The sequence below is a fragment of the Euleptes europaea genome, chromosome 13, assembly GCF_029931775.1.
Source record: "Euleptes europaea isolate rEulEur1 chromosome 13, rEulEur1.hap1, whole genome shotgun sequence".
Classification (NCBI taxonomy): domain Eukaryota; kingdom Metazoa; phylum Chordata; class Lepidosauria; order Squamata; family Sphaerodactylidae; genus Euleptes; species Euleptes europaea.
In genome coordinates, this window is record NC_079324.1 from 20,736,248 (window position 1) to 20,762,527 (window position 26,280).

At 46.0% G+C, this 26,280-nt stretch overlaps 1 protein-coding gene across 1 annotated transcript; it reads right to left on the reverse strand.

Annotated features, from left to right (window-relative positions):
* Positions 1-5,057: 5,057 nt before the first annotated feature.
* Positions 5,058-25,361, reverse strand: TRMT2B (tRNA methyltransferase 2 homolog B). The gene is made up of 12 exons (XM_056859589.1): positions 25,115-25,361; positions 24,762-24,816; positions 24,465-24,596; positions 21,767-21,866; positions 20,551-20,621; positions 16,881-17,027; positions 15,302-15,396; positions 13,554-13,768; positions 12,567-12,670; positions 9,895-10,012; positions 8,103-8,202; positions 5,058-5,200 (listed from the first exon to the last, which is right to left on the reverse strand). The coding sequence occupies exons 1-12, from the start codon at positions 25,315-25,317 to the stop codon at positions 5,074-5,076; spliced, it is 1,467 nt and encodes a 488-aa protein (XP_056715567.1). The 5' UTR covers positions 25,318-25,361; the 3' UTR covers positions 5,058-5,073.
* Positions 25,362-26,280: the final 919 nt, after the last annotated feature.

Consider the following 26,280-nt stretch of genomic DNA (forward strand, 5'->3'; position numbering starts at 1 on the left):
TTCTGGCAGGGTAGGAGCTTTTGTGAGCCACAGCTCACTTCTTCAGAGAAAGGAAAGGAAAGGAAAGGAAAGGAAAGGAAAGGAAAGGAAAGGAAAGGAAAGGAAAGGAAAGGAAGAAAGAAAGAAAGAAAGAAAGAAAGAAAGAAAGAAAGAAAGAAAGAAAGAAAGAAAGAAAGAAAGAAAGAAAGGAAGGAAGGAAGGAAGGAAGGAAGGAAGGAAGGAAGGAAGGAAGGAAGGAAGGAAGGAAGGAAGGAAGGAAGGAAGGAGAAAAAGAAAGAAAGAAAGAAAGGAAGGAAGGAAGGAAGGAAGGAAGGAGAAAAAGAAAGAAAGAAAGAAAGAAAGAAAGAAAGAAAGAAAGAAAGAAAGAAAGAAAGAAAGAAAGAAAGAAAGAAAGCTCATGCCCTGCCAGAAATTTTGTTAGTCTTTAAGGTCCTAAGGTAGCCTCATGGAGCAGAGTGGTAAGTTGCAGTACTGCAGTCCAAGCTCTGCTCACCACCCAAGTTCGATCCCTACGGAAGTTGGTTTCAGGTAGCCGGCTCAAGGTTGACTCAGCCTTCCATCCTTCCGACCCCGCGTTCTAGTATTATGAGAGAAAAGCTTCTCCCTGTCCCCTCTCTCCAATGAGACACCGTTTAGGATAAGTATAGAGTTTAAGTTTTAGAGGACTGCACGTTTATGCCATTTCTTTTTATCCTTGCCCAGACTGATACTTGTTCAGATCACGTGTTATGTTTTGTGCTTATTAACGTTTATTACATTTGGTGTGCCTGAAGTCTGAACTCTGTACCCTGACTGAGCCTTGTTCAGTCCTGCTTACCAAAGAGTGGTTAAGGGGAGAGGGGCAGCAGTTGAGCTTGGCAACCCTCACTTGCAAAGGCATGAGAGTATTAGTATGAGCGCGGAATGGGGCATGCAGCAAACAGGCAGAGGATTTAAATGGCAATGTGGTAAAAAGTGCTAGAAGTACTAATCCTTTTAGCAAGAGATACTCTCCCAGACTAGTTGGTGGCAGCAGACAGTATATAGAGAGAAGTTGGCAACCTAGGAGTGGAAGGGAAGGCGTGCCTCGCTGGGCAGAGACCCAGACAGCAGAGGAACTTCTGAACACCTGAACAGGTCTTGCAAGCCGTTTTCTGACAAGAGGTAACAAAAATTTTTAAAGGAGACCTCAGGTTTCCTAGATGGGGCTTGAAGCAAGAGAGGGTGAGAGACCACTGATACTTGTACCCAACTCTTGGCTCAAAACACAAGGGTCACACAGGGAGCAGTCCTAAAACAGGTCTACTCAGAAGTAAATCCATTGATATTCAGTGGGGCTTACTCCCAGGACAATGTCCTCGGGATTGCAGCCACAATCGACTAAGAAGGCTGCCAAAAGGCCTAATGTCAGAATAAGTACGAATGGGTTATGTGTTTTAAATTAACAAAGCTTTAAAGCATAAGAAACTGTAAAACATTCTATTAAAGCCAAATGCATTTTGGCCACAAGGCCTTCCTCAGTGGTACAAATTATTAACATACACAATATAAAGTAGAACTATTTAAAATACAATGTTTCTGAAAGGGAGGGCATCTTGGCCATCTTCTGAGCCTAGAGTAGGGGTCACTGGGGGCGTGGGGGGGAGTTGTGAACTTCCTGCATTGTGCAGGGGGTTGGACTAGATGATGTAACCCACCCTGAGCCTGCTTCAGCCGGGTAGGGCGGACTATAAATCACAAAATAAATAAACAAATAAATAAATAAATGACCCTGGTGATCCCTTCCAACTCTATGATTCTATCACACTTCAGGAAACATTTGTTTAGATATTTGTAACCTGCTTTTCTCCCCAATGGGGACCCAAAGCAGCTTTGCAACTTTGGTCATCTATGCATGGGCACTTTCACTCACATTTGCCCCCGGTCTGTCTCGGTTGTTCCTTGAAGTTATGCATGAGTTTTCCGTCCATTAGAGGTGACCTCGCTGCCAGCCCTCACAAATCCCGGGACTTCCCGTTCCTCTGTTTACCCGACTGTTCCCTCTCCCGAGCTCAGCCCAGGTGAAATCCCCGTGCATAAGGCAAAGCGTGGACATGCAAGCTTGGTTTCTCTCACAGTCAGTTACAAAGCAGGATGTAAAGAGGCAGGGATTCAAATGCTTCCTGCTTCCTCGGAGCTCTTCCTGAGCAGAAGAAAGTCTTTTTACAAATGAGGCTTGGATTTCTACCCACCCTTCCTTTCAGATTGCTGTTTTTTGTTCTTAAAATGCTTTTTTATGTGGCAACTGGGTTTGGGGGGGGGATTTTCTCTCACAGTAAGCATTACAAAGTAAGCCAATTACAAAGCAGCATTTAAAGGGGCAGGGTCTTGATTTGAGCTTAGAGACTGCTGATGCAAAGATTCCCAACAGGAAAGTGTGGGTCCAGCAAGCAACGAACCTCAGGTACAACTCCCATGCATAAATTACCGTTGCTTTCCACTCCTCCTTTTTATCCTTGTAAGAACCAACCTGTGAGGGAGGAGAGGCTGAGAGTGACGGGCCCAAGGTCACCCAGCAAGCATCCATGGCAGAATGAGGATTTGAACCCGCTCTCCTGGATCCTAGCCCAGCATGCTGGCTGTCCAGACGTCCGTCATTTTCCCAGCCCCAGAAAGCCGTTTCACCTTTCAGTCCCTGCCATTCTGCTCGAGGTCATTCAGCCGCTAACACAAGGCACCCAAATCCCTCAGCAATAGAAGAAGAAGAGTTGGTTTTTACATGCCGATTTTCTCTACCAGGGAGACTCAAACCGGCTTACAATCGCCTTCCCTTCCTCTCCCCACAACACACACCCTGTGAGGTAGGTGGGGCTGAGAGCTGCAACTTGCCCAAGGTCACCCAGCTGGCTTCATTTTTATGGAGGAGTGGAGAAACAAATCCAGTTCACCAGATTAGCCTCCACCGCTCATGTGGAGGAGTGGGGAATCAAACCCGGTTCTCCAGATCAGACTCCAATAATCTGTCACACTGTGCAAGAGCTTGGAGAAGAAGGAAAAAGTCCCCTTTTTAAAGCAGCAATGGTAATGCCCTGACCTGGACAGTCTAGGCTGGCCCGATCTTGTCAGATCTCCAAAGCTAAGCAGGGTTGTCCCTGGCTAGCATTTGGATGGGAGTCCTCCAAGGAATACCAGAGTCATGATGAAGAAAAAGAGTTGGCTTTTATATGCCGGCTTTCTCTCCCTTTAAAGGAGCATCAAACCAGCTTACAATCGCCTTCTCTTCCTCTCCCCGCAACAGGCACCTTGTGAGGTAGGTGAGGCTGAGAGAGCTCTAAGAGAACTGTGACTAGCCCAAGGTCACCCAGCTGGCTTCATGTGGAGGAGTGGGGAAACAAATCCAGTTCACCAGATTAGAGCCCACTGCTCATGCGGAGGAGTGGGGAATCGAACTCATGTGGAGGAGTGGGGAATCTCCAGATTAGTCTGCCGCTCTTAACCACCACACCACGCTGATGCAGAGGCAGGGGATGGCAAACCGCCTCTGAATGTCTCTTGCCTTGAAAACTCGATGGGGTTGCCATGAGTCGGCTGTGACTTAACAGCACATTCCACCACCACCAAAGTTAATGATATAACCCAAGCACTGAGCCCCAGAATGCTTACAGCACAATTTGTGCAGACCTCAGAGACTTGCTCTAGGTGTATAATTGCAGAGGTAATGAATGCTCTAAAATGCCGTATAAACGCAAAACACTTATTATTATGGCAGAGTATTGTTACAACGAATCCCTAAGAGCGGTTGAAGAAAGCAATGACATTGACATACAGCCTAGCAACCCCGATCCTCCATAACCAATTAATCCTTGAAGGCCAAAAAACTGACACGTGTTTTTTTTTTAAACAAGATACTCTCCAATACATTGACTCATGTTCTGCACACAGCCTAGGGTTGCCAGCTCCAGCTTGGGAAATACCTGTAGATTTGGGGGGTGGAACCTGGGGAGGGCAGGGTTTGGAGAGGGGAGGGCCTTTAATGCCATAGAGTTAAATTGCCAAAGCTGCCATTTTCTCCAGGGGAACTGATCTCTGTCGCCGAGGTCAGTTGTAATAGCGGGAGATCTCCAGCTACCACCTGGAGGTTGGCAACCCCAACATAGCCCCAGCACATTTAGGCTCCCATCCAGATCACTGTGATCTGTACAGTCCCTTATATCTTTTACTTGGAACTAGGCCTGTTGATTTCAATGGGACTTATGAGTTAGTGTATTGGGAGTAAAGTGCGTATGATTAGGAAAATATAGAGCAGGAATCATTAAAACAAATTATCAATGTTTACAGCAAGTTCTGGAAAATTTGAAAACAAACTTTGCCCTCAGTTGGCAATATGGAACTCACGAAAGGTTGACTTAAAATACATACAAATCTGACCCACCCACTTCATTCTCAAGCCTCCCTATAAAAAGACGAATGGCACCTTTAAAAAGGGCAAAAGCTTGTGACAAACTATCCATGGTAGTGCAAAATAATATTTTTACACCTAAATATTTTTTACACCTGAATATTTATAAACATCCTTGGCCCAGATGCAGGACGTGCTCTGCCTTTTTAATCAGATCTGGAAGATTTTAATAACCAAATGTAGGCTTCTTTGATTTGCACATCAGGGCTTGATTCGCTTTGATTCGACAAGTGGTACGTTTACATTGGTCCAAAAGGACCAATCAAATGCGGGATGATTTCATCTGTAGATCATCATCTAAGCGGTTGGCATTGGATGGAAGCCGACAATCAGAAAGGCATGGCTGAGTAGCACAGAGCGTGTCCAAGCAACAGAAGCAAGCCTACCCCTGCGAAACGGACAGGAATGGATGTATAGGCAAAGCGGACAGACAAATTGCCTCCTGGTTATTCACATTGAAAACTGTGACACCATCTGAAGGAGAGACACGAGAATCATGCAGGCAGAAACATTCTAGCAGAAACAACTTAGTTTTATTTTTACAAAAAAGCGGATGGAAAATAAAATAAGTTCAACAGTTCAATATCTGTCCTAGCAATTTCATCAAGGGATGCAGCTTTTTCTCTCCAGCTGTTCCATGAATGCTGGAAGGGCAATCAACGGGCCAAAAGCAGGACCAGCTCACAATGGGATGTGTGAGGAAAGAGATCTACTGGAACAGCCAAGGCAGGTGCAAAGGCCTCTCCTCTCAGCTTCTTCCCAGAATCCGGTGGGCAACAAAACCTATGCAGACAACAAAGGCGACACTTAATACCAATATAGTGCAGAAACAGATGTTGTGCTGTTTATTAAAGAGCTCTTATATCCCTCTTTGCAATGCCTTACAGCTACACATGACAAACAGCATGGTATAATGCTGCTGCAGTTGTCTTGTTTGCGGGCTTCCTAGAGGCACCTGGTCAGCCACTGTGTGAACAGACTGCTGGACTTGATGGACCTTGGTCTTATCCAGCACGGATCTGATGCTACTTTCGGACTAGAATCTTTGAGACCCCCAGAATCCCCGCTCTGCCATGGAAGCTTGCAGGATGACCTTGGACAAGAAGAAAAACCATGCAATATTTTTTCTTAGGACAAAACAAATTGACGCAAAACATACTGCAAGCTTTCAAGCTCACCAGTCTCCCTGTCTCAGCATAACCTACCTCGCAGGGATGTTGTGTGGATAAAATGGAGAAGAATGTCATACACGTTGGGTCCTCATTGGCAAGGCAAGCATGGTACAAAAAAAGTAAACAATTCATCACATTTTTACCCTACCCTTTCTCCAAGGAGCTGAAGGTAGTTCTTGTTTTCTTATTTTATCTTTACAACAACCACCCTGCGAGGTAGGTTAGGCTGAAGGAGAGTGACTGGCTCAAGATCAACGTATGGGGATTTGAAACAGCGTCTTCCAAGGTCTAGTTGGATATTCTAACCGTTAACACCACACTGGGTCTCCTTAGGCACAGCTGTACCACTGAGAACCAATGTGACCCTCGGCGGAGGGTAAAAATAAAGAACCTGGAGGCATCTTAAAGACATATAGTGGTATGGAATTTATTGGTCCACAGAAGCTTATATCACATAAATCTGTTATTCTTTAGAGTGCCACAAGGCTCTGTTTGTGGTGTGATAGATTAATGTACGTACCACTCTAGAACTGGTACCAGATTTATACATGAGAGAGATGAAGTCCCAGAGCAAATTCTCTGAATTGCTCCCCTCAAGCTTATTTCCCATTGTCAAAAACAAAGACTGGACAGCCAGAAGGCCATGTTAAGTATTGTACAATGTCTGGCATGCTAAATTTTCCTTTTTAATACCTTATTCGTGGCTTTTAATTAAGATGATGTTACTATTAAGGAATATTTCCTATTTTGCTGGCTATTCTGGATTGAAAACAGAATACATGGGATATTGTGTTGAATGAGAAAGTTCAGTCAGGAGGATCTGTGAGGGAAAGTGGTACAAAGGTGGCAACCTGAGAAATGGTCTGCTTGGTGGTGGCACCAAAACTTTGGAACTCCCTCTTCGGGAAGATTTGCCGGTCTTCCTCTACCGTTGTCTTCCGCCAGCAGGTGAAGAACGTTTGGCATTCCTTTAATAACTTTTATTAGCCCTCCTCCCCGTTTGTGTGTTTACATGTTAATGTGTCTATATTTTATTTGTTTAAAATATTAAATGTTTTTAATGGTTGGAGACCCTGAATTGGGTGGAAAGCTGGCACAGGAATGTATATATTTATAGAGAGAGCAAGACTACTTTTTCGTAAACAATAGGCGTGCTAGAATTTAGACAGGGAAAAGGAGAAATTCAACAGCAACTGCAGTCATTTTTCATCCTTTTAGACCTGCTATGGAAGAAACTCAGCCCATCAAAATAAACTAATGGGGGACGGGGGACAGAACACCCTGGGAATTCTGACATAACTGAAAGTATGCACTAGAACAGATAATCTTTCACAGATTTTTCACAGACTGGGTCTGGGTTACCAGATCCAACTTTCAGACCATCAACCTCAGCTACTGGGAACTAATATCCCATGCATGCAAGGCCCCGACTCGGATAGGGGCCACGGCATAGGTGAAGAAAGGGCTTAAGCCTTCACTATGCACCATTTTCCTGACCTGAAATGGCCTGGGGGGGTGTCGTTTGTCTTATTGGGGGACTGTACGCCTATTGATGGGCTACCCATGCAGCTCCTCCAAATGTACAAATAGCACCCCTTAGGGACCTTTTGGAGAGCCCCGTGGTGCAGAGTGGTAAACTGAAGTACTGCAATCAAAAGCTCTGCTCACCACCTGAGTTCGATCCCCACAGAAGTCGGTTTCAGGTAGCCGGCTCAAGGTTGACTCAGCCTTCCATACTTCCAAGGTCGGTCAAATGAGTACCCAGCTTGCTGGGGGTAAAGTGTAGACGACTGGAGAAGGCCATGGCAAACCACCCCGTAAACATAGTCTGTCTAGTAAATGTTGGGATGTGACGTCACCCCATGGGTCAGGAATGACCTGGTGCTTGCACAGGGAACTACAGTACCTTTATCTTTAGGGTCCTTTGGGGTAGGGAAAAGGGTCCAGAGGAAGGCTGACGCCCCTTCACTCTGCCGCAATACAATCCTGATCCAAATTGGGGCTCGCACACTTGGGAAATAAGTTCCCCCAGTAGCAAGATGAATGGTCATGGAAAGTTGGGTTGGGGATCCTAGACCCAACACGTGAAAAATCGTCCTGTCTAGTTTGGCCTTAAGGAAGCCGCGCTTGGGAAAGGTAGGATGGATGCCTGTGTCAACAACCTATCCAGCAAGGGAATATTGGGAGGAACATCAGAGTTGTGATTTTTTTTTTCACTTCCTGTGTGAGCTCTTGGCTCTTACCCTTGTGGCCTTAGACGAGCTATCCCACTGGATCCCAAACCAGCCCCTAACGATGAATCCAAGATATAGTTGGTTTATTTTTCAAATCTAAATTGTATTTCTTGCTATTATTGTAAGCTGTTTTGGGTCCCTTTGGGTAGAAAACCGGGGAATAAATATTTGTCAGTAAAAAAAATATCCTAAGCATATTCCATAGATTTGCTGAGCAATTTCCCTGTAGGCATTAGCACATGTGCTTGCATTTACAGAAAGACAATCCAAGGGCCTCACTCAAGGAAATTTCTCGTGGCTTCTCCTTCAGGCTTGCAAGAAACATACACCAGTCTTCGGATGGCCTCACAGTTTCGAATGGCTCTCACCACGCGGTAATCTGGAAAAGGAAGGACAAAAAAACCATACACACACTCTAGATGTTTACAAGAGGAGACCTACAAGACTTGCAGGGAAGTCCCCTCCTCCCCTCCCCAGGGACCTGCTATATTCTCAGGGGAGGGGGAATCTCATCTGCCCTCTCCTCCCTGCTCTGCCTGCCCCCATCCTGCTGCTCTGCCCATACACCTGGCACTCCACCGTGGTGTAGTGGTTAAGAGCGGTGGTTTGGAGTGGTGGACTCAGATCTGGAGAACCGGGTTTGATTCCCCACTCCTCCCCATGAGCGGAGGAGGCTGATCTGGTGAACTGGATTTGTTTCCCCACTCCTCCACATGAAACCAGCTCTCTCAGCCCCACCTACCTCACAGGGTGTTTGTTGTGGGGAGAGGAGGGGAAGGTAAGGTGAATGGAAGCCTGTTTGATTCTTCCTTAAGTGGTAGAGAAAACTGGCATATAAAAACCAGCTCTTCTTCCTCCTCCCCACTGCTTGACAGGGAGTGACAGCGGGAAGGGTGGCGGTTCCCAGCCTCCCTCCTTCAGTGGTGGTCTGAAGATCAATTGTAATTATGGGAAAACACTCCAGGTTCCACCTGGAAATTGGCAACCTTATAGGTGGGCCTGAGAGGAACCATTGTCTCAGCCCAGCCCAGCACAGCTGTAGCTGTGACACTTCCCTCGCTGAAGCACTGGGGGGGTGTCCCTTTCTTGCTTACAGACAGCCGGCTAACCTAAAACAACTTCTCACCCATGATGATAAACTACTTAACAAGAACATGGACTCTGGCACCAAGGCCTGCAACAAACCAAGGTGCCAACTTTGCCCTCATATAGATTCTAGGAACACCATCTCTGGACCCACCAATGTCAGCCATACTATCTCAGGTTCATATTCCTGCTCATCTTCTAATGTGATTTATGCCATCACATGCCAGCAATGCCCTTCCACAATCTACATTGGACGAACAGGTCAGTCTCTTAGACAAAGATTAAATGGACATAAGTCTGACATCAGAAACCACAATATTCAAAAACCAGTGGGTGAACATTTCAACCTTACAGGACATTCTGTTGCAGATTTAAGAGTAGCAGTTCTCTTACAAAGGAATTTTAAAGGGAGATTGGAAAGAGAAACTGCTGAATTACAGTTGATATTCAAACTAAAGTCAATGCATTTACCTGGGCTGAATAAAGACCTTGCATTCATGGCCCATTACCAATGCTAATTTCTCCACACCCATCTCTCCCCTGGACATCACAGACTCTTCTGCATATCACACCTAATCCCATCAAGCCTGCTATTCACATTTACATACTGTTCCTCTACTTAAAGACCGATGGATTCACATTCTAGCTGTATCTGAAGAAGTGAGCTGTGGCTCACGAAAGCTCATACCCTACCAGAAAATATTTTTGTTAGTCTTTAAGGTGCTACTGGACTCTTGCCCTTTTTGACTACTGCAAACAGACTAACACGGCTACCCACTGTGACATAACGTAGACTGGGTGATATTTTCAGCCCACACTGCCGGAATTCCAGCCTGTGCAGCTCCAAAGGAGTTTTCAGCGTGCCCCATACCTGAGAACCAATTGCTGCCACATCAGACTGACACACAGGGGGAAACCCCTAAATCCTAGAGATATTCTGCAATTTTGCACCAGACATGATCTGAAAAAGAAAGGGATGTCTTACGGAGCCCAGCTCGGGACGGGTTCACCACGGCAGTGAGAGGTCGGGTCTTTGGCCAAGACAACAGCAACTGGGGCAACACAACCTCTGCCTTCCCACTGTGAAACTCACAGTTGGATACCTGTGCAAAGAGAGTGGTCGGCCAATGAAAGAGTCATGTATAAAAACATTCTTCCAGCCCCACTGAGAACATAAGAAAAGCCATGCTGGATCAGACCCAGACCCACACCAAAGCCCATCAAGTCTAGCAGTCTGTTCACACAGTGGCCAACCAGGTGCCTCTAGGAAGCCCACAAACAAGACCACTGCAGTAGCATTATCCTGCCTATGTTCCACAGCACCTGATATAGTAGGCATGCTCCTCTGATCATGGAGAGAATAGGTATGCATCATGACTAGTATCCATTTTTACTAGTAGCCATGAATAGCCCTCTCCTCCATGAACATGTTCACTCCCCTCTTAAAGCCTTCGAAGTTGGCAGCCAAGTTGGCAGCCATCACCACATCCTGGGGCAGGGAATTCCTCAGTTTAACTATGCATTGTGTGAAGAAATCCTTCCTTTTATCTTGTCGAAGGCTTTCACGGTCAGAGTTCATTGGTTCTTGTAGGTTATCCGGGCTGTGTAACCGTGGTCTTGGAATTTTCTTTCCTGACGTTTCGCCAGCAACTGTGGCAGGCATCTTCAGAGGAGTAACACTGAAGGACAGTGTCTCTCAGTGTCAAGGGTGTAGGAAGAGGAATATATAGTCAGAAAGGGGTGGGTTTGAGCTGAGTATTGTCCTGCAAAAGTAATGTGCTAATCATTGTCCTGTAAGTATCAAGATAATGTGCTAATGAGGGTATGGTATGTTAATATGGAACCATTGTATCCTGAAGTGATCTGTTAATGTGTGTAATCCAAAGCTAATCTGCATGGCTATTGTTGAATGTTGTCTTTGTTAGTCTGGAGGTTTTTTAGAACAGGAAGCCAAGCCTTATTCATTCTTAAACTCTCCTCTTTTCTGTTAAAGTTGTGCTGATGTTTATGAATTTCAATGGCTTCTCTGTGCAATCTGACAAAATAGTTGGTAGAATTGTCCAGTCTTTCAGTCTCTTGGAATAAGACCCTGTGTCCTGTTTGTGTCAGTCCATGTTCAGCCACTGCTGATTTCTCAGGTTGGCCAAGTCTGCAGTATCTTTCATGTTCTTTTATCCTTGTTTGTATGCTGCGTTTTGTGGTCCCGATGTAAACTTTACATCGGGACCACAAAACGCAGCATACAAACAAGGATAAAAGAACATGAAAGATACTGCAGACTTGGCCAACCTGAGAAATCAGCAGTGGCTGAACATGGACTGACACAAACAGGACACAGGGTCTTATTCCAAGAGACTGAAAGACTGGACAATTCTACCAACTATTTTGTCAGATTGCACAGAGAAGCCATTGAAATTCATAAACATCAGCACAACTTTAACAGAAAAGAGGAGAGTTTAAGAATGAATAAGGCTTGGCTTCCTGTTCTAAAAAACCTCCAGACTAACAAAGACAACATTCAACAATAGCCATGCAGATTAGCTTTGGATTACACACATTAACAGATCACTTCAGGATACAATGGTTCCATATTAACATACCATACCCTCATTAGCACATTATCTTGATACTTACAGGACAATGATTAGCACATTACTTTTGCAGGACAATACTCAGCTCAAACCCACCCCTTTCTGACTATATATTCCTCTTCCTACACCCTTGACACTGAGAGACACTGTCCTTCAGTGTTACTCCTCTGAAGATGCCTGCCACAGTTGCTGGCGAAACGTCAGGAAAGAAAATTCCAAGACCACGGTTACACAGCCCGGATAACCTACAAGAACCAACTTCCTTTTATCTGTTTTGAATCTGTCACTCTCCAGCTTCAGCAGAGAACCCTGTGTTCTAGTATTATGAGAGAGGGAGAAAATCTGAAAGACCTGACATTGAGATTTTTTGTCTCAAAGACAAAAAAGCTTGCCAATAAGCATTGCTCTTGTTGTACAACTCTGACTGAAAAACTAAGTGCGAAACTCAGAAATAAACCCATACTCAATTAATACTCCCCTCAGCCAAACTGTACAATTCAGAGATCTACATTTGCTCCCAATACAATATACTTTGTACGAGGAGAGAGAAATAAGGAAATCCTGCTCTCTGCAGTGGCAGGACTGAACGTGTGTCATGGATGGGGAAGATCAAATAAAGCCCATCTTAGGTCTACAATAAATGTTCATGCAAATCGCTGATGGTCACAGCAGTTGTATTTGGTAGATTCCACTCCTAAAGAAAAAAACAGTGTCTAAGCAGCACCAGAACTTGGGTGGCATAGTGGTTAACGAATTGGACTAGGATTTGGGAAACCCAGGTTCAAATCCCTGCTCTGCCATGGAAACTTGCTGAGTGACCTTGGGCCAGACGCACACTCTCAGCCTCGACCCTGGCAAGTATTTGGATGGGAGATCCCCAAGGAATACCAGGGGCGTGAGGCAGAGGCAGGCAGCAGCAAACCACCTTTGATTGTCCCTTGCCTTGAAAACCCTACAGTGTTGCCATAAGTCACCTGTGACTTGACAGATTAGGTGTTCTTTCCCTCCTGCGTGGATGTAACTTCTGTTCTACATGCAGCCACTTAGTCAAATGTATGAAACTCACGCCATTAAATGCCGCATTCCACCTGGCATCTTCTACCGCCTGCTCCACCACCTCAACGCCAACGACTCTGGAGACATGGTCAGCCAGAGAGAGACCAATTGCACCTAGAAAAAGATGGATCGATGATTGCAGACACTGAGAGCTACTAACGAAAAGGAGAGTTCTTAGGGGAAACCCAGAACCCAGCCTTGACTTGTACCAGTTGAGTATTCCTTATCCGGACTGCTTGGGACCAGAAGTGGTCCGTATTTTGGATCTTTCCATATATTGGAATATTTTGGAATTTTTGCATATACACCATGCGGTATCTTGGGGATGGGACCCAAATTCATTTATGTTTCATGTACACTTTATAAGATAGCCTGAATGTAATTTTAAACAATATTTTTAATAATTTTGTGTACATGGAACCATCAGAAAGCAAAGGTGTAACTATATCACCAAAAGATCTGTATCAGCTGTTAAACAAGAGCAACAGCAAACAATAAACAAACTAAGAAGAAGAGTTGGTTTTTATATGCTGATTTTCTCTACCTTTTAAGGAGTATCAAATTGGCTTACAACCTCCTTCCTCTCCCCACAACAGACACCTTGTTTGGTAGGTGAGCTTGAGAGAGTTTGAAGAGAACTGTAACTAGCCCAAGGTCACCCAGGAGGCTTCGTGTGGAGGAGTGGGCTAATCAAACCCGGTTCTCCAGATTAGAGTCCACCGCTCTTAACCACTACACCACGCTGGCTCTCTAACAATGGCAGGCTTTCAGTCTCCATCTACAATGCAGTGTACAATGTAGTGTGCACTGTATTTTATTTGTTTAGGTGGGAGGAAACAGTGAAAGCAGGCAGCGTGCTCAAAGTCCAGTTTTCAAATCAGTCCGTGTATGGGATCCCCGGATAAGAGATACTCTACCTGTACTCAATCTAGATGCCAGTCAAGCCACAAGAGTGTACTAAGCTGCCCCTCCATCCCACTGCCCTGCCAACACGCACCAGTTCCACAGCAGATATCCAGCAGAACAGTGTCCTTGTCAGCTCTGCTCATTTCCCTAATGGTCTGGTACAGAACCTCCGCCCCAGCTGTATTGACTTGGAAGAAGGCGTCCGGGGAGATGCGAAACTTCAGGCCCAGCAGCTCTTCAAAAATATGGGGTTCTCCAGAGAGGAGCTGGTAGGGAGACTGCTCATGGGAGCAGTAAGTCATGGTGCTTCAAGGAAACAGAAGGGATGGAAATATTAAACCAGGGCTGAATGTACCACTCAGGCACAAAACTGGTATTGAAGGTAAAATTCAGCCACCAAATCTCAGCTCTTGCAGGTTTGTTTACTCCAAGCAAGTTTCCAGCTCTTATGGATCCGGAGGAAAATTTGAAAGTGTGGAGTTATTGCTTGACTCAATATATGGTTGCTGGGAAAATTTCAGCTAGCATGACTGTCGCTATGTAAAGCACTGCCTACAATACAGCATCAAAAGAACCAAGGGCATGACAGTCGGTCACAACCTCAACCTCCCCCTTTCTAAACTGGCTGGCCCAAAACGTCTATTGTCACAGATATTGCTTTCGTTTTTAAACCGGCAGTTTTGTGTGTGTGGAATTCAAAGTCCTCAGTGATCCAGGGACCTCCAGGTGATGATTTGCTAAGCATGTTTTGAATGCACTAAATGTTTTGAATGTGCGAAAAGGATCTTGGGGTCTTAGTAGACCAAACAGTGAACATGAGTCAGCAGTGTGATGTGGTAGCTAAAAAGGCAAATGCGATCTTGGGCTGCATCAACAGAGGTATAGTGTCCAGATCACGCGAAATAACGATATCGCTTTACTCTGCTCTGGTTAGACCTCACCTAGAATACTGTGTTCAGTTTTGGGCACCACAATTTAAGAAGGATGTAGACAAGCTGGAACGTGTCCAGAGGAGGGCAGCAAAGATGGTGAAGCGTCTGGAGACCAAGTCCTATGAGGAAAGGTTGAAGGAGCTGGGTATGTTTAGCCTGAAGATGAGAAGACTGAGAGGGGATATGATAGCCATGTTCAAGTACTTGAAGGGCTGTCATATGGAGGATGGTGCTGGGTTGTTTTCTGTTGCCCAAGAAAGTCGGACCAGAACTAACAGGTTGAAATTAAATCAAAAGAGTTTCCGTCTAGACATTAGGAAGAACTCTCTAACAGTTAGAGCGGTTCCTCAGTGGAACGGGCTTCCTTGGGAGGTGGTAAGCTCTCCTTCCCTGGAGTTTTTTAAGCAGAGGCTAGGTGGCCATCTGTCAGCAATGCTGATTCTATGACCTTGGGCAGTTCATGGGAGGGTATCTTGGCCATCTTCTAGGTGTGTGGGGGAGGTAGTTGTGAGTTTCCTGCATTGTGCTGGGGGTTGGACTAGATGACCCTGGTGGTCCCTTCCAACTCTATGATTCTATGCCTCGTTTAGAAGACTCAAGCCATAGCCCTCAGCTGCTCGCACTGAAACAAGTTCCCAGTCAAAGGGACTTACTTCCAAATATGTATTTTTATGATTAAGATGCAAATCCTTTTATTTCCACAGGATTAAAGAAGCTTAAATCCGAACAGTCTCTGAATGAGAGCTTCAATTTGGGGCTGCTGTGAAAAGAGCAGATTGTGTCGGGTTGCAGACAGCGCAAAAATGGAAGGGGGGCAGCTACGGGTTCATTTCTGCCACCCTCACATTTCATTCACGTTTCATGCTCTAGTATACACTGCAATTCTTTCCAAGGCAAAAGCATTTACCTTTCCTGGAAATAAAGGGAAGCCAGACCACAGACTGCTCCAGGCCCATGAATGAAAAAATCCCTGACCAATTCTTTCTGAAGGCTGAGTTCCTCCTGTTATGAGCAAAGAAATTAAAGAGAGTCAGGAAAACATATTATTATTTGGCACACATTCTATCAGGGATCTGGCTACCATTGCCCCAATTTTTGTTTTCAATTTGTCTCAACCTTGCACATTTACACAGAACTGGAAAGCCCAAGAGAAATTAAAAAGCGTTGACAAACATCTAGTTTGTGATGCAACGATCATTTTTGCAAGCTTTTGCAAGCACTGGACGAGGGAAACCAAGACGATTTAAGAGATTGGAGCACCCTCCCTAAGAGGAAACGATAAAAGCTTAGAGAAAAATCAACTGGGCGGGAGGGGAGGAAAGATGATAGAGGTTATACATGAGGCAGAGAATGTGGATGGGGGGGGGGTTTCTTCTCCTCCTTTCCCAAAACACTAGAATTTGGGGGCACCCAAGGAAGTTGATTGGCAATAGATTCCGAACACACGAAAATCCATCACTCAAGGAGTGAGAATTCAAGGTCAGTGGAGGCACCAATAAGCACTAGTATAAGTGTCTTGAGAAAGGGATGAGGCAGATTAATGGAAGAGTGGCTGCTAGCCATGATAAGTAAAGGGAAGCTTCCAGGGTTAGTAAACATCTGAATCCAAGAGCTATAAGGCAGCAGCAGAGGTAGGCCTAGGCCTCTATGCCTTTTTTTTTTTTGCCTCCATGGCAACTGGCTAGCCCCTCTGATACAGGATGCTGGACTTGATGGATCACTAGTCTGATCCAGAAGTGCTCTTCTTATGTGCTAAATCAAGACCAAAAAAGTAGCCACAAGCCAAATGGGCAAGCACCAGGATAACCAGCAACAGTCGGTAGGGTGAGTTGTGTCTTAGAATCGTAGAATCATAGTTGGAAGGGGCCACACAGGCCATCCAGTTCAGCCCCCCGCTCAATGCAGGATCAGCCTAGAGCATTCCCGACAAGTGCTTGTCCAGCCTCTGCTTAAAGACTGCCGGTGAGGGGGAGCTCACCACCTCCCTAGGTAGCCGATTCCACTGTCAAACAACTCTTACTGTAAAAAACCTTTCCCTAATATCCAGCCGGTACCTTTCTGCCTGCAATTTAAACCCATTATTGTGAGTTCTATCCTCTGCTGTCTACAGGAACAGCTCCCTGCCCTCCTCCAAGTGACAACCCTTCAAATACTTAAAGAGAGAAATCATGTCCCCCCTCAACCTCCTCTTCTCCTGACTAAACATTCCCAACTCCCTCTTCACGCTAACTGGTCTTTGCCCATACGAGTACTCCTGGAGTTAACACAAGAGCTTTGTCCATAGTACAGTAAAAAAAGACTCCTCTCCTGCTCGGACTGGGATTTGGAAGGGCCCCATGGATTCTCATGTCAACGCTGCTGGTCAGGTGGCCATTTGACATTAATGCCCAGCAAAGCACCACAGTAGGCCAACACAGGCCTATTACGGCTTTACAGCCCTGCCCCAATTCCTCATCTGCAATCCCTCCACCCTAAAAACTACTCACAGGCTTTAAATGCTGGGGATGGAAGATAACAATAGCCATTGTGTCTCCTTTCCGATTAGTCCGTATGATGAGCTCGCGCCAGTGTCCACCCGTGTGAAAGAGAAGGCACGGATCCAGAGGGGATTGACGGAGAAATTCCTCATAGCACTACATTAAAAATAAGGCTGGTTCAGTGGTATCATCTGTGCTGTTTAATCACAGCTTTCTGCAGTGATTTACTTCTTTGCTTTTACAATACTGTGTGTGTGCATCATAGAATCATAAAGCTGGAAGGGACCACCAGGGTCATCTAGTCCTACTCCCTGCCCAATGCAGGAATTTCACAACTACCTCTCCCCCCACACACACAGTGACCCCTACTCCATGCCCAGAAGATGGCCAAGATGCCCTCCCTCTCATGAACTGCCTAAGTTCATAGAATCAGCATTGCTGACAGATGGCCATCTAGTCTCTGCTTGAAAACCTCCAGGGAAGGAGTACTTACCACCTCCCAAGGAAGCCGGTTCCACTGAGGAACTGCTCTAACAGAAATTTCTTCCTAATGTCTAGATGGAAACTCTTCTGATTTAATTTCAGCCCGTTGGTTCTGGTTCGACCTTCTGGGGCAACAGAAAACAACTTGGCACCCTCCTCTATATGACAGCCCTTCAAGTACTTGAAGATGGTTATCATATCACCTCTCAGTCTTCTCCTCTTCAGGCTAAACATACCCAGCTCCTTCAACCTTTCCTTCAACCAATCCCACTGTCCCATTCATTAAGGCAGTTTTCAAAGTGCTGCACGAAAAGACATTCGTATTACAAAACTAAAGATCGCTTATAAATACACACAGCATTTATAACAAGGCAAGACGTAGACTGTATCCCGAAGAAGCAGCCAATGTTAGTCTGCTGTGGCAGACAGCAGCTCTAAATTAACAATCAAAAACAAATAATCGTTTCAACCATCAGTTACGGGCAGAATGAAAATGTCTCTACTTGGCATCACACAACTCACTGCCTTGGGTGAAAGTGTTTCACAAGCAGGGTGCCCCTGTCTCAGATTACCACTCCTCACAAAAATCTCAAGAAGCGGGCAGGGGCAAGCCAGCGGCTGTTCCCTTACCCTAAAAGCTGATTAGGGTTCCCAAAGGTTAAAACTAACACTTGGAAAGATGTGTGTGTTGGGTCTTCCTCTTTTCCTGCTGCCCCCAACTTTTCCTAGCATGACTGTCTTTTCCAGTGACTCTTGCCTTCTCATAATGTGACCAAAGTAAGACAGCCTCAGTTTAGTCATTTTAGCTTCTAGGGCAGGGGTGGGGAACCTTTTTCCTGCCAAGGGCCATTTGCACATTTATGACATCATTCAGGGGCCATACCAGGTGTAGATCTCCTGGTGGGGGGGGGAAGAGGCTAGGGTTGCCAGGATTCCAGCCACCACCTGGAGGTTGGCAACCCCAGGGGAGGCCACACAGAGAAGGCCTGCAGGGTGCCCCCACTCCCCCCTCCCAGGCGGAAGGGCAGCCAGCAGTGGGCCCGAGCAAACGAGGTGCCAGGGGGGCGCAGCCCACAGTCGATCGGCAAAGGAGGAAGGAAAACAGAGAAAGAGGAAGAGGGAGGGAGAAAGGGAGAAAGAAATGGAGAGAGAGGGAGACAGAAAGAAAAGGACAGATGGAGACAAAGAAAAGGATGGAGGGAGACAAAGAAAGAGACAGAAAAAGAGGGGGAAAGAGAGGGAGATAAAAGGAGAGTGACAGAAAAAGAGGAAGAAAAGAGAGAAAAGCCTCTCCCCCCCCACACACACACACTTGCGCACGCTGGCCCCACGCGACCGGGCCCCAGCCTCCCCTGCCCACACACACACACACACACACACACACACACACACACACACGGTGGTGCACAGAGCCCCACATGACCGGGCCCCAGTCTCCATGCCCTCTCCTCCCCAGAGTCCACAAAAGGGCCCCCCTGAAGCCCGATCGGCTCCTGCATGCATGCTCTGCCGCCGGGAGCCACCAGCCTCTTTCCCCCTCCCTCTCGCTGCTCAACAGCCGACAGTCGGCGAGAGGAGGTCCAAAGGGCACCGCAGCGCCGCTATAAGCCGTGGCGCCAGGAACACCCTCTGGGATGGCCGCCCTGCGCCCCGCCTCTGCAGCAGGGCCCCGAAGCTCCCGAGGGCCACAAAAAAAGGCCTCGGGGGCCGCATACGGCCCCCGGGCCTGAGGTTCCCCACCCCTGTTCTAGGGTCAGTTCAGGCTTGATTTGATCTATAACCCACTGATTTATTTTTTTGGCAGCCCATGGTATCCGTAACACCCTCCTCCAACACCACATTTCAAAGGAATCTACTTTCTTCCTATCAGCTTTCTTCAATGTCCAGCTTTCACACTCATATATAGTAATAGGGAATATGATGTCATGAATTAAGTTGATCTTGGTGGCCAGTGACACACCCTTACACTTCAGAATCTTTTCTAGCTCCTTCATGGCTGCCCTTCCCAGCCTCAATCTCCTTCTGATTTCTTGGCTGCAGTCTCCCTTTTGGTTGATGATGGAGCCAAGGAATAGGAAGTGTTAAACAATTTCTATTTACTTGGAAAGATGACCAAAAGTAAACCCCAAGTAATTAAGACTGGTAAAAGGCATTCCTTTTGCTGACAGGGATTTGCCACCCTAGCTGTTCTACACCAATTTTCAAATAGTCTTCAAAGGCAACCCTATCAACAATGCATGGCTGTAGTTTAATCTTGGGGGTGGGCTAACATTGGCCTTTTACGCAGGGACGTTTCCCTGCGATAACCCATGCCGACTACTTTGAGGCTTCCTTTTGATCTTGCATGCCGTATCTGCCCATCAGAGGTCAACTTGCTCTTCCCGCGCATTTTGCCTGCATTTTCCAGATTCTGGCTAAAACAGCATATGGAAAACATGGGCAAAAAGCGCAGGGAGAGCGAGGCAACCTCTGATGGGCAGAAAAGGCATGCATAAACAAAAGGAAGCCCCGAAGCAGTCGGCGGGGAGGACCGTAGGGAAAATGTCCCTGCATAAAAGGCCATTTAGTTGTAATGATAGCCTCAGTAGGATTTCACCCAGACATTTATTCCTTGAAAACATTTTCATTCTCAACATTCTGCCCCCAAAGCGGCTTACAAGTTCCAAGTAAAAACAAGATAACCAGACCTTTGCAACTCAAGCTACCATCAAAGAAATACTCAGACAGAAGCACCAATTTAAAAAATAGCAGCCATTAAAGTCACATACAAGAGAAGAACTGAAACAATTTAAAACTAGCCGAAAGAAACTAAGACAATACTAAAACATCCTGGATAGCTCAGAAGGATTAAAAGGCCACATCGGCAGCAACTAGCATTGAAGGAAGGACAACAGAAAACTAGCAAAAAGTCTGGGTAGGCAAAAGTTTCTTTAAGTGGCACTGAAAATCCGTGGTAAAAGACTTCCACAATTGAGGTGCCACAACAGAGAAGGCTCTGTCTCCAGTGGCTACCCACTCTCCTTGGGAGGTAGGAACACCCAGAGCAGTCTCCAAAAACCTTAGAGCAATGTTTGCTCTGTCTTTTTATTTATTTATTTACTTCATAGACTGCCTTTCTTACTGAGACTCTAGGCCGATTGTAATAAATGCAAACATCGACTGTCCTTTCCAATAGTCATGAGGCTTCCATTCTTACCTGGGCTACTTGGAGGTGGGTTCGAGGCATGTTCAACAGGTGATTGGCTCGTACACAGACAATGTTTCGACCTACAGAAGGGAGAAAAAAAGAGGATCTTTTAGTACCATCGCCTCCATCAACCAGAGAACAATTAACAATGCAAGGATACTAGAAAAGAGCAAGAGTCCAGTAGGACCTTAAAGACTAACAAAATTTCTGGCAGGGTATTAGCTTTCGTGAGCCACAGCTCACTTCTTCAGGTATCTGAGCTTTCATGCGTCACAGCTCGCTTCTTCAGATATCTGAAGAAGTGAGCTGTGACTCACGATAGTTCATACCCTGCCAGAAATTGTGTTAGTCTTTAAGGTGCTACCGGACTCTTGCTTTTTCCTAGAGCAAGGTTAGAACTGTTGATGTGCAACATTCCAAAATACTCCCTGATGGAATAACCAACCTGAATAGCCTAGACTAGCCTGATCTCATCAGATCTTGGAAGCTAAGTAAGGTGGGCCCTGATTAGTCATAAGGACATAGGAAAGGCCATGCTGGAACAGACCAAGGTCTATCAAGTCCAGCAGGCTGTTCACACAGTGGCCAACCAGGTGCCTCTAGGAAGCCCCCAAACAAGATGACTGCAGCAGCACTATCCTGCCTGTGTTCCAAAGCACCTCATATAATAGTTCACCAGTTAAAGCAGGGTCGGCCCTGGTTAGGACTTGGATGGCAGACAACCAAGAAAGCCCAGCGTCACGATGTGGAGGCAGGCAGTGGCAAACCACCTGAGTTTGTCTCTTGCCATGGAAACCCTATGAGGGTCACTGTAAGTCGGCTGCGACTTGACAGCACTGTTCACCAACAATGTTATGCTGGCCATTGGCTGGAACAACAATGAACACCAACAATGTGTCCTGAGGAAGCTTAAAATGCCACTCTCAGATGCTGCTCTTATATGCCCTACGCACATAAATAAGGGTGATGCCAGTCCGAGCCAGAGGAAATCATTCTAAACAGCAGCACCAAACTGAACATGCAGCAATAAAATTAGCCACAGGACTCTAGAGGCTGCTGCTTCTATTGTGTTGGGCGTTTCTCTGTTTAGTATATTCAGAGGCTGCTATTTCAGGCATCGTGGGCCTTCAGTAGACATACAGTAGTCTTTTTTGTTACGGACTTGGCTGCAGCCCAGCTGAAAAGGGGCAGCTTTTAGTCTTGTGACGCACCCTTCATAATTCACCTTTGCCAGTTCCTACGTACATCCCCACCGTTTTCGGGTTCCCGTCGGGGCCACGGTTTACTGAGAATGTGGACTTGTTTCTGTAGCCGTTGACGACGGGCTGCGAAAAGAGGAAGGAAAGGGAAAGAACGTCAGGTGCTAGACGAACAGCAAAGCCTTTCTGGCAGGTCAATACAGGTGTTGACGAGAGAAGCCAGCAGTGACCAGGCCAGACATAAGCAGGTGAGCTGCAGGACCCTGAGGGAGAAGGGGTGTGAGGAAGCCTTGCCTGGCAAATAGTTCCAGGATCTAATGGGAGCCAGGTTTTGATATTACTGAGACATATTGGCGTCAGAAACAGATTATGACACAAGGCCCAATACGATCAAAATACTTCATTATCCTCACAAATCCTCCTGCTGGTTCTCTCTCTCAGCTGCCCAATGAGTTGGTGGTATAGGCAGTTAAGAGTCTGGGAGGAATAGGGTGGGAATGATTTAACTGTTTTAAAAATAAATTGAAGGTCTCCCTCATATTGTGAAGCCTTAAGGTGTGGCTTTTCACCCTATACAGGTTGAGTATCTCTTACCCAAACTGCTTGGGACCAGAAGTTTTCTGTATTTCAGATCTTTCCATGTACTGGAATATTTTGGAATTTTTGCATAAACATAATGAGATATCTTGGGGATGGGACCAAAATTCATTTATCTTTTACATACATTTTCTACACAAAGCCTGCATGTAATTTTAAACAATATTTTTTAATAATTTTGTGTACATTGAACCATCAAGAGGAGGAGGAAGAAGAAAAAGATGAAGAGGAAGAAGAGGAGGAAGAAGAAGAGGAAGAGTTGGTTTTTATATGCCTACTTTCTCTGCCACTTAAGGGAGAATCAAACCTTCCCTTCCCCTCCCCACAACAGACACCCTGTGAGGTGGGTGGGGCTGAGAGGGTGTGACTAGCCCAAGGTCACCCAGCTGGCTTCGCGTGTAGGAGTGGGGAAACAAATCCAGTTCACCAGATTAGCCTCCACTGCTCATGGGGAGGAGTGGGGAATCACACCCAGTTCAGCTCCACTGCGGGGAAGGTGATTGTAAGCTGGTTTGATTCTCCTTTAAGTGGCAGAGAAAGTCAGCATATAAGAACCAACTCTTCTTCTTCTCCAGGCTTCTTGGCAACCCTAAGCAAGTATAATACACCCCCTCCCGACTCATCCCAGGTCTGCGCCTTACACACTTGCTAAGCATTCTACAGTCTTTATTGGGAGACCACAACTCCAGGCAAGTCACCATAATTGCCTGGGATGAGAAATCAAAGCTGGGAGGCTGCAATTGTACCAGGGCCACCCAATAAAGACTGCAGCAGACAGGAAAGGCTTCCAGCTGTCGCAGATCCAAGACCAACTGTGTAACTTTATTGGGGTACAGGATTTACCTCATTTTCTGCTACCCTTCTGCCAAGGAGTGAAGGGCTATGCACACAGAGTTCTATCCCCATTTTATGCTCACAATAACCCAGTTAGCGAGGTTAAGTCGAGAACAACTGGCCTGAGGTTACTCTTCAAACATGGTTGAGCAGAGATTTGAATTTGGTCTCTCCAATCAGAGTTAACCACCACGGCCCCTTTTCCTAGAGGCCTCCAGACTGTTCTTGCTCACTTATTTGTAAAGCTGAATCTTTTATAGTTAATTAACTGAGTTAGATTTAACGAAAATTATTCTGATTCATTAAATAGGACACCTTTCTTATAGACGGGGAGCAGATATTTCAAAATCATTTGTATCCCTGCAAGCACTTAGAAATGTGTGGCAGAAATCTTAGAAGAGGCATTACTCTCTTGCTCACAGAGGAGGGAATGCCTCTTCTGCTGTGCCACATGTATTCCTCACCTGCGATCGAAGAAATGTTTCTCGTTTCCATTCCATTGTTTATTTAGATGCAAATATGTGCAGATTTCAGTTACTCACTTAAAACTCATACCATTAACGTGATGCGATTTTGTCAATTGAGTGACAGACCTATTTATTTCACTGGTGATACCACAGCAGTTGAAAAGCCCATCTTGACGGTGTCAGCACAGGACAATGGGAAGGGGCTGTGGTTCAGGGGTAGAACAGCTGCTTTTGAATGCTGAAGGTCCCAGGTTCAATCCTTAGCATCTTCAGTTAAAAGAGCTCATGTACCAGGCATCAGTTAAGATCTTCCTCTGCCTGAGTCCCTTGAGAGTTGCTGCCAGCATGGAGATAGCATGGTGTAGTGGTTTTTTACGTTTATGTAGACGCTATTGTTTGTATAACTAATGCCAATAAAGGCTTCTTATTCATAAAACCCTTAAGGGGTTTTCAAGGCAAGAGTCTAAGAGTAGTGGTTAAGAGTGGTGGACTCTACAATCTGGAGAACTGGGGTGGTTTCCCACTCCTACTTATGAAGCCAGCTGGGTGACCTTGGGCTAGTCACAGTTCTCTTAGAGCTCTCTCAGCCTCACCTACCTCACAAGGTGTCTGTTGTGGGGAGAAGAAGGGAAGGAGATTGTAAGCTGGTTTGGTTCTCCTTAAAAGGTAGAGAAAATCAACATATAAAAACCAACTCCTCCTCCTCTCAGACTACACCACACAGAGCTAGGTAGATCAAGGGCCAAGTGAGGTATGAGGCGGCCTGTCAGCTGGTCCTTCCATCACTAGAGACACATGGTCCAAACAAGAGCTCTGTATTACTCACCGAGGGAATTACAGGCTTCAGTGGGCAGCAGATCCCATCTGGCACCTGAGTGATCTTCGAGTGATCTGCACCAAGCTCTTTAAGATGAGCTGTTAGAGTCTGCAAGATAGACTTTAGTCTCTCATATTTCACCTAGTGTGTGCGCACAGTAAAAAAAAGAGGCAAGTTATTTTAGAAACAAATATGGCCCCATTGGTCCATTAGGCCCTGCGTTGTCTTCTCTGACAGGCATCATTTCAGGAATGGTTCTTTCCTAGCCTCACTACACAGAACACCTCCCTTGTAAACATGTCTTACCTTCAGTTGTTCCTCATACGGAAGTCGACAGAGAGGGGTAGCCACACTGGACAGTCTGCCAGACACAAGATACCAGTTAGAAATGGATGTAGGTCCCCATGGTAAAACTTGGGGAGACCCAGGTTCGAATCCCAACTCTGCCATGGAGGCTCAGTGAATGACCCCGGGGCAGTCACCCTCTCTTAGACTAACCAACCTTAAGGGTGGTTGTTGTAAAGATAAAAACAGAGGAGAGGAGAACAGAGGAGAGGAGAACAATGTCGTAAGCTGCTTTGTATTTGGCTCTTCCATTGGGGAGGAAAGTGGGGTACGGCCCACAGGAACTACATCACCACCAAAAGACAATCTTCTACCTCTCTTCCCAAGAAGAATCCAAGTCAAGGGAGTTGCATTGGTCCTTCCATTTCTTTTCCTTCCATCTTTTCTTCCTTGGTTCATCCCTTCCAAGTACTTGTTTGCCGTCCTCGGGGGCAGATGTGAGAAATGCTCGTCTAAGACGTGCTGGCTGGCAAGCTTGTAAACGCGACAGCAATCTCAGTCCATAGAAAGCGCCCATCCTTGGAAACCAGCACTGGAATCATCCAGGCAGCAAAAAGTACTTTGAGCTCCCACGGTTACACCACCTTGAATTTAGCACAGCTTCCACTCGACACAAAAAGCATCAAATGAAAAAACTTCCAGGAGCCTCTTTACATGTTGTTTTTAAAGCGATCAAGTACTCCAAAGTTTCTAGTCCTCAAGGGGTTACTAGCATATTCATGATCCTGGATGTATTAATCAGCCTTCTTTGTAGCCCTCAAGAAAAGAAAAAAGAAAAAAAAGAAAAGAAGAAGCAAGTATGACTTCCCACCCTGCTGAACAAATATTTAGGAACAATAATTATACACTTTTAGTATGTCCAAAATGCACAGTATGCATGATATCAGAAATCCTGCCCTGCAAGGTTGGTTGGTATTAATATTGCCATACGGGTGGGGGGGGGGAGGATTTGCCTAAGGGTATCTAGCAAGTTTATGGCGGAGGTGAGATCTCAGCTGGGCACTTCCTGCTTCACATGACTTAGGCCTGGATTTCATAAGGAGTAGGTGAAGTGGTAACCCTGTGTCTGGACTGTCCCACTTCACACTGCAGGTGGGGATCCCCCTGGCTGAACATTCTTCCATACAGAAAGTTCCTTACATAAAGAAAACTAATGTTTAGAAAAAGTGTTCTAGACTAGCCTCCTCCCTGACAAAACAGGGTTTTTACTTGTGTGTGGTGTTAGACTGCCTCTCTGCAAAATAAATAAAACTATCATCTGAGTTCCCACTCCACAATTTGAAAAGATATGAGTCCAGTCACAGGTTTACCACCTCATCTGCAAGGATTCTGCCTCTGACAAAGTAGGTTCTAGTCCCCCAAAAGTATATGCCACAATCAGTCTCTAGGCCAGTGGTTCCCAACGTGGGCAGTACCACCCCCTCGGGGGCAGTGGTATTACCTAGGGGGGCACTAAGAGGCAAGGGGGCAGCGGGGGGGC